We start from the raw sequence: 14,498 nt of genomic DNA on the forward strand, positions 1-14,498 counted from the left end.
TAAGCTCACTGAAACCATCTGTGAATTTAATGATAGCAGTGCACAATACATTGAGCAGTGGACGTTTCATCTTAATGCATTTTCGGACTTCAAATGGGTTCTTTTAAATGAAGCACCTACATGGGCTGAGGTCCAAATGTGCCACGAATCTCTCATAAACGTATTGCCAAACTATAACATCAATGACAATTATTTCAAGAGTGTCTTAATATGCAGCAGAGTATCATCCCTCAGAAAATAGACAAATCGAACATACAAAAAACTTACACTGGTATGTGTTAGGTACAGATGTTTCAGCACTTCACATCGTAACAAATTCCTTATGAGAATATTTCAAGGATTGTGGAATCTACGTTGTCTCTTCCAGGTACAAATGCAGCAGTTGAACTTGTCTTTTATTTGATGATTAAGATATGGATATCTGAGAGAAAAGAAATGAAAATAGAGACACTGAAACCAATTCTGTCAGTTAAAATTGATCTTAAACACAGTTAATTCGATATTTTGCAATTTTTTAGAATTAAAGGAAAGCAAACATTTGTTAAATAAAATTCATTCATCACAGGAATATGGGGACATGGGGAGCTCAATGTTTAAAAGTTGTATATAGTTATCTAACCAAATGTTTTATAATCTTTTAATATTTTGGTGCATCATTACAGAACAGTAACTGTGAATGTGTCTTATGTTTTATATTACATCTGTTATATTCTCATTTGATGCCTGTTACTTATTCTAGTATAAACTTTAATCAAGTATAGCAATTATAGAACACTGTTTTATTCTGAGTAGTGAGTAGTTACTGTACAAAACTGGTCTCCAAGGACGCCCATATGACAGTTTGCTTTTCTCTCACATTCTTTTTTAAATAAATTTCATGAACTAAATTCATGTGACTGCAGCAAATTTCTTCCTCTCCCTGAAATCATGCGGGAGAGGGGGGGGGGGGGGGGGGCGATATGCCCTCCACCCCATGCCCTCCTGTATGAGCACCCATGTTGGTCCCAGGTTGTGCTTCCAAAAATATGGTCACTGGTCACCTTAATTAATCTGAAAATATACTAGGCCTAGGTACCGATCACCTCAGCAGTTTGGCAGGTCCGTGGCATTTTGCTCTGATTGTTGCCAGCATCATATTTAAAGTATCGGGGAAGCAGGTTGGTAGCCTTACTTGCCCCGAGTCCCATTGAGTTTGTCTTCTACATCTGAAGGGCATCCGTGCTGCAACAATCCACACAGAGTTGATGGAAGTTTACTGCAATAATACACGATCATATGATATTGTGGTCTGGCGGCCCCGGAGGCTTCCTGCGTGGTGTATTAGGGAATCGCAAGTGGTGCTCGAAGACGGGCGTCTCACGGTCGAAACGACAGCGGAAAAAGTGAAAATCAGTCTCATATCCCTGCTCAACACCTCGGACTACGTTTTGAGCATAAAAAAATTTGCGGTCCGCTGGGTTTCGCGACCATAAAAAAAAAAAAAAACGACCAAACCGAAGCAGCAGCAGAAATGAGGGCATTCCTGATTATGACTCGTCATCTGATTAGAATGGACGAGTGTTGCGTCTATCATTTCGACCTTGAGACAGAGGAGCAAAGTAAACAGCGGGAAAATGTACACGAAGTTTCAAAATGAAAGAACAGATTTCAGTTTTTTATTAGAGACAAACTAGAAAAGTTAGAAACATTGCACGTCATTGGATAGATGAGGGTTCAAGGTATTTTGACACAGTTGCGTTGTTGTTCGTTTGTAGCAACATGGGAGCTACACCACACGAGAATTCATTTTGTATGTTGGAATTTGCGCGCGAAGCGACTTCATTTGTTCAAGTGCAACGTGCATTCCGCCGTCTATCCGGCAAGAAACCGCATCTGTACAAGCAGAGTACGACTGGCATTCGATTCGTCGAACACGAAAGACCACCAAAATCTGAATGTTTTTGTGCCCTTTCTGTTCACAAGGTTCACGGACCTTTCTTTTTCGCGGAGGAAAATGCGATAGGAGCGCCATACGTTGCAGAACTGTTTCTTCTTCGCAAATATTCCAATGATTTCATTTTTATGCTTGGCGGCGCCCTCTCTCACTTTCACCTTGAGGTTCGGCATTATTTTAACACTTTCCCACAACGTTGAATGGAAAGAGGTGGGCAGCAAAACAATGATAATTGTTTTTGACTTTCCAAGTAACCAGACAACACACCTTGCGATTTTTTCCCTGTGGGTTTCCACAGACGACAGAGTGTATGTACCATGTACGCTAGCTACTCTTCGAGGTCTGAGAAATCGAATTGTTGAAGTTGTCGAGACAAACAAGAACCTGGAACGATATGGACTATCGTTTCGATATTTCTAGGACAAAGCATGATGCTCATGTTGAGTGTCTGCGCGCCCTTTCACAGTTTGTTAAACAACCTACATCTGTAATTTCTTTTTGAGTCACATTGGAGATTCTCACCGTCAAAAAGGGGTACAGACCCCAACCATCATCAGGCAAGGTGATGCATAGATGCGTGCGTGCGTGCGAGAGAGAGAGAGAGAGAGAGAGAGAGAGAGAGAGAGAGAGAGCCATGTCGTGATATTCACAGGTTATTTTCATATGGAGCAAACCATCACAATCGCGAAATCTTCTGACAAGGATACTGGAGGATGTCATAGGGAGTATTTTCGCTCCACAGTAATGCCCCAGCTCATTGTGCACCGTCACATATGCTGCTTCCATGGACTATCAAACGTTCCCCTCCCCACTATTTTCAAGAGACATGGCATTTACTGACTTTTTCCTCGGCTTAAGGAACTATTACGTGGCAGGCATTTACAGATTATCGATGTCATGTTTCAGGTGTAATGTTTCCTGAACAGCCAAAATGTAGACTTGTGCAATGAAAGCTTCAGCAAGTCGGCCATCGTTAAGAAAATTTTCGCACTGAAAAATTACCCCTCGTCGAGTATTTGTACCGAAATCATCTATTAAAGCCTTCCGAAATGCATCAATAGCTCGACACCAGTTTCCATATTAACATCAAGCTCTCTGTAGCGAGCTGAAAACAGGGGTGGGGGACACAACGTATCACAGCACTTAGCCTCACGAACTCAGAAATGAGTATACCAACAGTGATGGCGTGAGACCCGGTGTAAGTGATGACTCTAACAGCTGCCTGCAAATGAATCACCGCGCTGCTTACAGCCTTATCCTCCGTGAAGCAAGTCGCAAAGACGATGGGTGAAGCTCGTCTGGGCGATCACAGAAATCCGACGGGCAGGGAGGCAGAGGTTTTACCACAGCTTTTTGCATGCTGGACAATTTTTTTTTAATTTCATTTATGTACCCAGATACGTTTTTAACAAGGCGTCTTCAGTGTGTGTCCTAGAACATTAAACGATTTTTTTTTCACATATTGACTGTAGATTTAAAACAGTTCATTCAAGTTCTTTTTAATAATAAAACAGAGGTACTTACAGATCTGAGTCTGATTCATTATCTGAAAACCAAGTTTCCCTCATGTGGAACACCTGTTGAAAGCCTCCAATTTTTCATGTAGTCACTGTGTTTTTGTAACATGACAATTTGACTGCTACTTTCTGTGTTGCTAGCTTTTTTTAATTACATACTCAGGAGACTAATAGGATTTGTGTTCATCTTTTGGCATGTTGTCTATTGCGTAGTCAATTAGTGTAAACAGCGAGTGGTTAGTCATATTTACTTGTTCATTTTGCAGGAGTTCTTTTGTGCCATTGTTTAATATATGTGGTTATTTTCTTGTCAGGTTAGCAGTTGATTTATTTACTCTATTTCCATGTCTTCCCTCTTGTAGAAAGCTTGTGATTCATTCCTCATAAATGTTCTGCAAAAGTTGATCGACTGGTCTGATATTTCAGTGCTCCGACAGATTCTTTCGAGTGTCCAATGTTCTGTTGGTCTGTCCTACATACCTTACATCAAAAGTGTTGCATAGTAATTGGTATATTCCTGCCTCCTGGTAGATGCCTGTGCCTCATTATTTTGGAAATGTCTATTTGGACTACATTGTCAGTTTTAAATAATGTGTTTACACCTTCCCTTTTGAAAATCGAGGTTGTTTTGTGTGAGAGTTTGTGCTTGTATGTCACTGTCTAAAATCTTAAATCGCCTTTCTTGGTGGCATGTATTCTTTGTTTCACTGTTGTTCTGTCACTGTGTGCCTGTCTGTATAGAGTATTATTGTGCTGTTTGTGGCTGTGTGAACTGTGTTTATTTACAGTACTTTTTTTTAATTTGTGGCTAGATTATTACTGGACCCATAATTTGTTGCTTATAAAATACTGCAACTTGTAATTACAGTAATTTTATTTTCATTGGTGGTTAGTACAATTCTCCAGAAAATTTTTTCAAGAAACTGCAACCTTGTATCTTCAACAACATCCAAATTTACACAACAAAGTAGAAGTGTACATCCACCATTGCAGTATTCACGATTATAAATAGAAGACTGCAGATTATGTCTGTGCGAGCACATAGATGAGGGAATGCTGTTTCTTTCTGTTGTTGCCATCCACATTCAGTCATTTCATTTTCTTTTATTTACACATTTTAGTTCGAGGGAAGGCCCATCCAAGTGTTAAGGTAACTGAGAAATGTCCTGTGTTGAACATATGTGTTAATTTTCTGTAATTTTCACGTTACTCTATTCTTGGAAAGTTACTTGAGAAATTTGGTAATGGATATAGATGAAAAATGTAAACCCTTGTATCCCATAGACAAGAAAAAATTGCATTTAATGAGCAGTACCTACCCCAAGGATTCATCCTGCAATTTGTCCAGGGAGGGGGGAGGGAGTAGATTGTTCATGCACGACAGGCTCATCTGTATGTAACTAGTAAGCAGCTCAAACTAAGATCCAAGCTGGCCATACCTTGGTTTGTGCACATTAGCAGTAAGCATGCGTAGTCCGCACCACCAATTCTGGACAGTGAGTAATATACCTATATGTAGCACACTAAAACATGACACAGCAAAGTAATCTCATTTACTAATGTAAATATAGTTTTACCTTTCAATAGTACACCGGAGTTTATATGAAGTCCAAAATAATGTATCAGTTTTCAGAAGTCACCAAAATATGCCACAGGCATAATTGGCGGCACTGGAGGTAATTACTCCAGAAATTAATCTCAGCTCAGGGGAACACCTTCTTTAGGTGTGTTACTGCATGATTACATTTATTAATGGTATTAATACATTTGAGTCCTGCTCACTAAGTGAAGTTGTATTGAGATATGTAGACCCATCTTACACCATTGGAACTAGAAGTGCCACACAGTTCTAAATAATTCACCAGGAGTGATATATGCTGAATGACTTCTATTAGTACCTGGCAACAATGAATGTTTAGGTTCCCTTCACTTCACTGACATGCAATCAGCATCACTGCCTGTTATTCTACCAGAGAATTTAAGAGAAATTTGTATGTCTACAAAAAAATAATAATAATTACATTTAAACAGAAAGATCTACTGCTACAGTGGATACGAGCTAACCATTCAATCAAATCGCTTTCACTCCAATGCAGAAAAGTGTAGGAATGCATCAATCTTACAAAATCCATGACTATTACAGCAGTTGTTATCACTACTACAGGACCAGAACAATATTTTCTTATGATAAGTTATATTTCAGCATTTACTGTTTTCAACTACTACAATCATATCGTCTCATGATACTTCTTGAAAAACCAGAAGAGTAAACAAAATTTTTGCTTTAGTTGCTGACTACATTACTCAATGCACACAGAGTTGTGGGCAACTGTTTCTCATATTTCAGGTTCATCGTGATGACGATAGTGGTGTTGTGGACATCAGTTGGAAAATATTTCTTTTGCCTGTATATTGGTTTTGGTTTGTAGGTTTTGGTGAAGCCCCAGAGCTACATTAGGTTGGAAGGTGATAGTTGTGAGTTTGCAATGCACTATCAGAAACTTCATTTAATCTGGAAGGTAACACTACCAATTTTTTGCACACTTAGAAAACTCTACATCAAATTTGTAGCTCTTTATCAGAAGCTACGCAGATTTTGTTGACATGTTTTAATTCAGAAACACAATAAAACCCTGTGTGTTCTTGTGCTATTTCCAGTCCACAATGTTAAGCACAGGAAGGAATCAAAACACAGAGGAAGTAAAGAAAAAATTATTCCACCACTATAGGTATAGTCAATACACCTCAGCACTTGACTCTGTATTGCTCAACACAACACGGAGTAATTGAATGAAAATTATTGGAGCATCATAAAGGCCTGCAACACTGCTGAATAGGTTGAGCCACACCCATCTTATAAATAAAAAAGTCAATTGCAAAAGTGTGTGTAGTTGAAAACATCTGAAATTTACATTTACAAATATCATTTGATAACTGTCACCCTTCAGATGAGCAAGATTACAATATTAGTGTCCTTTGCTTACAAATTTCCAGTAAATCACGGCATTCTCCACTTTTGTAATATTCACAAAATGTAACAATTTTATTCAGATGAATTTAACTCACTGATACTGTTGGTAGCTTCACAAAATCTAGTCAATATTGCCACTTAGCTGTTCCCAGAATATTCACTAGCAATAGCCACAAAGAGGTAGGAACAAAGGAATTTAATAAGGGTACAACAATGTTTTGCCATTAGGTGAGTGAAGATTGGGTACTAGCTTCATGTAAAACTTAATCTTTTCAAACATATTCGAAAGCTTTCTTCAATATACGCACATCACAAGTTTCTCTTGATTAAGTTGTGCATAACTCTTAATTAATCCATCCATCACCATTCAGGAATTTATTTAAGTATGTTACTTCTGCTGCATTTCTCAGTAAGTGGTATACTGTTCTGCATTCAGTATCTTCGCTCTTAGTTTCCAGTGATATGTGCGCTTTGTATGTAGAAAACTATTTGATCCAATTTGAAAGCTTAGTTACTAGCATTCTGTGCAAATGATTACATATTCCGTATTCAGACTCTGGAACAGACACCAAAAATACATCTGTGTAACGTCTACCTAGTGTTGGAATACACAATGGTGAATTGGTGCCAGTCAAGGTACAAATTGACATTTACTAGTACATTTACTGACAGCAACAGAAGCACAACAATAGCATATACTGCATTGCGCAAAACTTTTATCGCCGCGAAAACTGATTGGAAAGAACAAATCCGTGTTCAGTAAGTACCACGAAAACTACAGATCTGTACTTCGATTTTCTTACTGCACAACTCAACACACCAAATAAGGGAAAGTGTTGGTCACAGCGTTGTCCATGATATGTAGTTTAAACCTTTTGCCGAAGGTAACAAGTAATTCATAAGCAAGATGAGTTTACTAACGTATTCAAAATGTTGCAAACTTACTGCTTGTCGCGATCTTCCATAACTACTTCAGATGAAACCATAAGGACTGCTGTCCATTTATCAGTTCAGCGAAGTATGGCCTGAAAGAAAGAGTAGAAGCTAAGTAAGACTTTATTTACTCAAGCACATCGAATTGATTCCGTCTTTATTATTTTTTGACTCAGATACCGAAGACTGATTAGACGTCAAGAACTACACAACAAATTTTGCCGCATGATGTCATGAGAAAATGGCGAGAAAGTTGACTCATGTAGACAATTATTCAACAACTTTTGAATGAAGATGATGCTTTTTTGCAAGTAAATACAGCTAGATTTCACCTATTGCCACTCAAAACGCTTACAGATGGCAACAATTTTCGCTAAATGTGTTCCATGCAACTTACCTGACAGTTCACTGGCACTACTTGCACAAACTTCTGCACGTCTGCTGCTGCACTCTGTCGACAGTCACACAAACAAAAGCTTAACTCGCTTTAGAGAATCGATAGTCATAGCTAAATTACCCTCGACCTCTCGAGAAAATTATAATACACGTCTGTACGAGACAGTAACATTAGAAAACAAGAAGAATAGTCGCTTTTAGTTGTAGAAGGTTGCATCATGTGAAGACAATCAGACTTTTGGTTTTTGAAGAGGCTATTTTTAAGACTGTGCCACTGACACCTTAACCTACAATTTGTCTGTATTCCAGAATATTGCAAGCGATGCGTCACAAAAAAAAGGCGTGCGATGCAAATGATCTCTCCAGGAGGAATGATTAGCATACTTCTAGTTCGTCACTTGTATTATTTCCACTAGTTTGCTGTTCTATTACTTATCTTGATTACTGAAGTAAGACGTTAAGACTCCATCAATATATCACTTCAAAATATTAGATGAACCACTGAAGTGTGCTATACACCAGTGCAACATCAACATGCAAACCTTTAAATATGCACACCACTGTCAACACAGAACACATCAGGTGTTACTAAAGTTGCATGTCGGAAAGATATGTGTACACTACACAGAGCTGTGAGCATCTTTCAAAGGAACGCTGTAGTGTTTCAAAAGTCAAAGTCTTCATAGTTCCCTTGTGGAATGGCTGAATTTGAGTCTTTCCTGCTTTTATTTGTGTAAATTTTATTGCATGATACTTGCCTTCCACTTTTGTGGAAAACACGAAGGCAAAATTACACTGACTCTAGCACACACACAAGCATTTAAGGAATCATTCTTTCCACATTCTGTTTGTGATTAAAGGGGGGAAGCAACCTTAACATGTGGTACCATGTTAGGCATCCTCTGCCATCCATTTATTAGTGATCTGCAGAATGTGTATATAGATTTGCAGTTTTTTGGGTGTCTGCTGCACTGAAAAAACCATGTATATACACAAAATGTCTGTGATTCTGTTTTCTTGTTATCTGCTACAAGTGATGGATTTATGTGTATTACAGGTACACATTTTAAACAGGTTGAAACACCACGGTGTAACATCTCATTGATGTCAAAGTAAGTACGGTACAAGTTTGGACAACAAATGAGTAGTACAGAAATTAGCTGTGGCCTTGTCAGAGGAAATCACCCAATCATTTAGTGTAATTTATATAGAGAAGCAACTGAAAAAATCAACAAAAATATGAAGATGGCCATTCAGATCTAAACCGGATACAACTGCATCATTAAAAATAAAAAACTTCATGTAGAATCAAGTCTACGGCATTATGTATTGAAGCATCTGAATCCAACCATCTGCTTAGACACATGATGTCATCAAGATAGTGGACACCCCTACTTCCAGCACATACAGTATGACAGCCATATCATAATTACATACAATGCAAACAAAAACAAAGATCCGCTGGGAAAGCTTGAAGAGTCACAAAAACAAAAATGACAGGAGAATATTTCACTCCAGCAATGGAGTAAAACTGACAGGACAACTAAAGAAAATATGGGTTTTGGATGGGGACAAGCTAAACATACAATCACATGAAGAACAGTGCCATTCCAAAACAAATATTGTCCACAAAATCGAGCATAAAAAATTCTCAACATATGACAATGCTACAAACACAAAAATCACAGGAATCGCACATTTCACTTGACTTATATAGCTCAAAAGAAACAGTGTCAGAAAGCCGACTTCAAAACATGGTATAGCTCTAATGAAATCTACAATACCAACACCCCACACACAAATCGAAAACCCAAAACCCCCAGATTCACTTGACCAATGGAAATAATACAAAAAACTATACACAGAAACAAACCATAAATAATGCATTAAAAGCAAGAAAACAAAAGTTACGTACCAACTAAAGCCACTGCCAAATACAACTAGGTCCCCCCGCCCCACACACACACATCTATGTATATACTCTGCAAACCACTGTGAGGTGCATGCAGAGAGTATGTTCTCTTGTACCAGTTATTAGGATTTCTTTCTGTTCTATTAACATATGGAGCTTGGCAAGAATGATTGTTTGCCTCTATGCATGCAATAATTATTCTAATCTTATCCTCATGAGCACTGTGTGAGCAATATGTAGGGCATTGCAGTATATTGCTAGAGAAATCATTTAAAGCTGGATCTTGATATTTTATTAATAGACTTTCTCAGGATAGTTTATGTCTGTCATCAAGAGTCTGCCATTTCAGTTCCTTCAGTATCTCTGTGACACTCTCCTATGGCTTAAACAAACCTCTGACCATTTGTGCTGCCTTTCTCTGTGTACATTTAATATCACCTGTTAGTCCTATCCTATCTGGTATGGGTTCCACACACTGGACCAATACTCTAGGATGGGCCACACGGGGGATTTGTAAGCAGCTTGTTTTGTAGACTGACAGCACTTCCCCAGTATTCTACCATTAAACCGAAGCGTACTACCTGCTTTACCCATGACTGAACCTATGTGATCATTCTATTTCATATCCCCAGGTGTTACACCCAGGTATTTGTATGAGTTTGACAATTTAACGGTGACTCATTGATATTACAGTTATAGGATACAACCGTTTTTCATTTTGTGAAATGCAAAATTTTACATTTCTGAACATTTAAAGCAAGTTGCCAATCTCTGCACCAAGTTGAAATCTTATCACGATGTTACTGAATATTTATGTAGCTTCTTTCAGGCAGTACTTCATTATAGATAACTGAATCATCTGCAAAAAGTCTGATTTCAATGTCAGTATTGTCTGTAAGGTCATTAACATACAACACAAACAGCAATGGTCCCAATACACTTCTCTGGGGCATACCTGAAGTTACTTCTACATCTGATGATGACTCTCCATCCAAGGTAACATGCTGTGTCCTCTCTACCAAAAAGTCCTCAATCCAATCACAAATTTCTATTGATACCCCATATGATTGTACTTTTGACAATAAGCCTAGGTGCGGCACTGAAACAACAAACACTTGCATCTACCTGGTTGTCTTGATCCAAAGCTTTCAGTATGCAAAGTGAGAAAAGTGCGAGTTGCATCTCACATGGTCGATGTTTTGAAAAATCATGTTCAGTGGCATTGAGGAGGTCATTCTGTTCAAGGTACCTCATTATGTTTGAGCTCAGAATACATTCTAAGGTTCTAAAACAAATTGATGTCAAGCATATTGGGTGGTAGTTTAGTGTACCACCACATATACAGGTCCCTGATCTGAGAAGCTGGGAGACCAGTCAACTTCATAATCTCATTACACCGATGACAGCTCAAGTAGTCAGCAATCGAGTCAAACCCTGCAAAATCTTATGGGCATCATCATATCATCGCCCAGTGCAACACAGAGTGAGTAACTATTAATTTTTTCATAACTATTGCTAACACAAAAAACAAGAAAAGCTCTATTACATTTCAGTATATAAGAAAAAGACTGCTAATTTTACCTCACACAAACACAAACGCATAAACCCCCAAAATATATATCAAAGTAACTCACTGGCAACACAGCATACTCTTCCAACAATTAGTTCATAGAACGATGACACAAGAGTGTGTGACCCAATAGTACAACACACCATCTACAAATTGTGGCTAATGCCAATCTACTTACACTGATACTCGTGTGCATTAATTATGTGTACATGAAAAAATGAAAAAGTAACTGATCTTCCTCTTACAATAATGAGCTGGTGTTTTTATTTCATACTTGAAACTAAGTATTTATGTAAATAAAATAGAAAGAAATTTCCACATGGGAAAAATATATTAAAAACAAAGATTCCAAGACTTTCCAAGCGGGGAAGCGCCGGCAGACAGGCACATGAACAAAACACACAAACAGAATTACGAGCTTTCGCAACTGGCAGTTGCTACGTCAGGAAAGAGGGAAGGAGAGGGAAAAATGAAAGGATGTGGGTTTTAAGGGAGAGGGTAAGGAGTCATTCCAATCCCGGGAGCGGAAAGACTTCCCTTAGGGGAAAAAAAGGACAGGTGTACACTCGCACACACACACCCACACACATATCCATCCGTGTATGTGGAAATTTCATTCTAGAAACATCCCCAAGGCTGTGGCTAAGCCATGTCTCCGCAGTATCCTTTCTTCCAGGAGTGCTGGTTCTGCAAGGTTCACAGAAGAGCTTCTGTGAAGTTTGGAAGGTAGGAGATGAAGTACTGGCGGAATTGAAGCTGTGAGGACGGGGCGTGAGTCGTGCTTGGGTAGCTCAGCGGTAGAGCACTTGCCCGCGAACGGCAAAGGTCCTGAGTTCGAGTCTTGGTGTGGCACACAGTTTTAATCTGCCAGGAAGTTTCAAATTTGTTAGTTCTTTTATTCACACCACTTCGCAAAAATGAGGTAAAAATGCTTTGAGTTTGAACCTATTCCTTTGTGCTTAACATAGGAGTCACAAAGGTTCCAAACTTTACTATATGCACGAGTTCCTTGAAGACTTGGACAAATAGCCATAAGATTTTTTGCAGCGGAACTGCTATTTTCGTGTGTGTGTGTGTGTGTGTGTGTGTGTGTGTGTGTGTGTGTGTGTGTGTGTGCGTGCGCGAGTGTACACCTGTCCTTTTTTTTCCCCTAAGGGAAGTCTTTCCGCTCCCGGGATTGGAATGACTCCTTACCCTCTCCCTTAAAACCCACATCCTTTCGTCTTTCCCTCTCTCCCTCTAACCATCGGTTGCGAAAGCTAGTAATTCTGTGTGTGTGTTTGTGTGTTTTGTTCATTGTGCCTGTCTGCCGGCACTTTCTCGCTTGGTAAGTCTTGGAATCTTTGTTTTTAATATATTTTTCCCATGTGGAAGTTTCTTTCTATTTTATATATATATATATATATATATATATATATATATATATATATATCACCAGCTAGAGCTCCACGCATAAAACTGCGCTTCAAAAGTAATGAAGTACATAATGGGAAGTCTGTATGGACATGCCCCTGAGAAAAATTCAGTGATGTATTATTTTTCACCCTAAACAGGGTCCATTCTGGACTCTCACCTGATCACAAACACAAAACGATGAGATGATGCTCAAGAAACTGTGGTAAACAGAAGTGGTGGGAATTTGTGCCTAAAACAGTATAACAACTGTGTGCACATACTGATGGAATGCACACTTAAAACTATTCACAGACTCATGACAAATATAAAAAGCAGCCCTTCTATTTATAAAAATTACATACAAGAGTAGGCGAGAACAAAATAACTGTTGCAACAGTTAACTTAAAAAAGTGATGTGTTACATACAAATACGTCACATTTTGTACAAGAATCAAGTTTAGTGGGAGAAAAATCAGAAAAAGTACATTTCACTCACCTTGCTAATACCAGTAAACAGACAAGGTTAAATGTCTGAGAGGAGACTGGAAGATACATTATCAAACAGAATCTGCTGGTGTTTTTATACTGAGCTACTCTCACAGAGGTTTCATATTCTCCAAGTGCTCAAAATGGTTCAAATGGCTCTGAGCACTATGGGACTTAACATCTGAGGTCATCAGTCCCCTAGAACTTAGAACTACTAAAACCTAACTAACCTAAGGACATCACACACATCCATGACCGAGGCAGGATTCGAACCTGGGACCTTAGCGGGTGCGCGATTCTAGACTGAAGCACCTAGAACCGCTCAGTCACTGCGGCCGGCTCTCCAAGTGCAAATGATGAGGATAGTGACAAATGGAATAGACTATTTCAGCAGGAATATACTTTCTTCAGACTAAAGGGGAAATTTAAAACTATCAAAATATATTTTTTGCTAATAGTATTACTCTTATTTTGTGCTAAAGTCTGTGCTGTTTTATTTAGCAATAATGTAGGACAGAATGCAAAGAAAGCTACACATAATATTTGCATATACAGAAAAGTAAATTTACTGTATTAAAAATCTTTGAATTTGACAACAATATAATGGAGAGATTAGTCTTAAGTTACTGTATGCTTTCCTACAATACGTAGTGTGCTATATTTTTTGTAAAAAACATAACAATTTCTACAAATTTTTATGAGCATTATAGAGAGAAAGCTCTCCTGCACATCACATTCGCTATACAGTAACATTTAGCACACACAGAGCTTTCAAAATGCTTATTAATAAATTAAATATTTGATTTTCAGGTCTTTAGATTATCATAAAACTACAAATATAAAATAAGGTACTGCAAAACTTTGGAATTTGTCTTCTCTAAAGATGTTATATTTGTGGCAGCTGAACTGCCAATTGTCTTAGCAAACTCTTTGGTCAGCAGGCTTTTTCTAAAATACTTGATGCATGAATGAAAATCAAGGTCACAAAAAATCTAGGAAAACATAAACTACTAATAATTAACAGTCAGTGTGGTTTTCGAGCAGGGTACAGTACAAAAACAGTCTTCTTGGACTACACAACAGAAATAACATGTTGTCGTACTTAACTTAGATTTGTCCAAAGCTTTTGATACTGTAAACCAAGGAATACTGGCAGGGAAACTTAAAGCAACAGGCATTGGGGGTATTGTTAAATAATGGTTTGAATCCTAGCTGCACAACATGTCACAAGTTGTTAAGTTGAGGTCCTCTCACAATTTTCATAATTTTAAACTCATGTTAGAATCAAACCAAACTGAAACTAGAGTTCCACAGCACACAGTCCTGTGCCATTGTTGTTTCTACTTTAAGTCGATGATATACAGGTTCCAGACAGCTCAGCCAAA

General features: G+C 38.3%; 1 protein-coding gene across 4 annotated transcripts in view; it reads right to left on the reverse strand.

Moving 5' to 3' along the window:
• The window catches only part of LOC126291997 (kinesin light chain), a 390,450-nt gene extending 382,620 nt beyond the window's left edge, over positions 1–7,830 (reverse strand). For 3 of the 4 annotated variants that reach the window (XM_049985770.1, XM_049985778.1, XM_049985776.1), the window contains exons 1-2: positions 7,752–7,830; positions 7,367–7,446 (exon numbers count right to left, since the gene is read on the reverse strand). In XM_049985770.1, the coding sequence (XP_049841727.1) occupies positions 7,367–7,407 (41 nt within the window). In that variant the 5' untranslated portion in view covers positions 7,408–7,446; positions 7,752–7,830. Of the gene's footprint in view, positions 1–7,366; positions 7,451–7,751 lie in introns of those variants that run through there. The other variant, XM_049985772.1, reaches the window with a different exon arrangement.
• Between the last annotated feature and the right edge of the window lie 6,668 nt (positions 7,831–14,498).

This window comes from Schistocerca gregaria, chromosome 9, assembly GCF_023897955.1.
Source record: "Schistocerca gregaria isolate iqSchGreg1 chromosome 9, iqSchGreg1.2, whole genome shotgun sequence".
In the NCBI taxonomy this organism is placed as follows: Eukaryota; Metazoa; Arthropoda; class Insecta; order Orthoptera; family Acrididae; genus Schistocerca; species Schistocerca gregaria.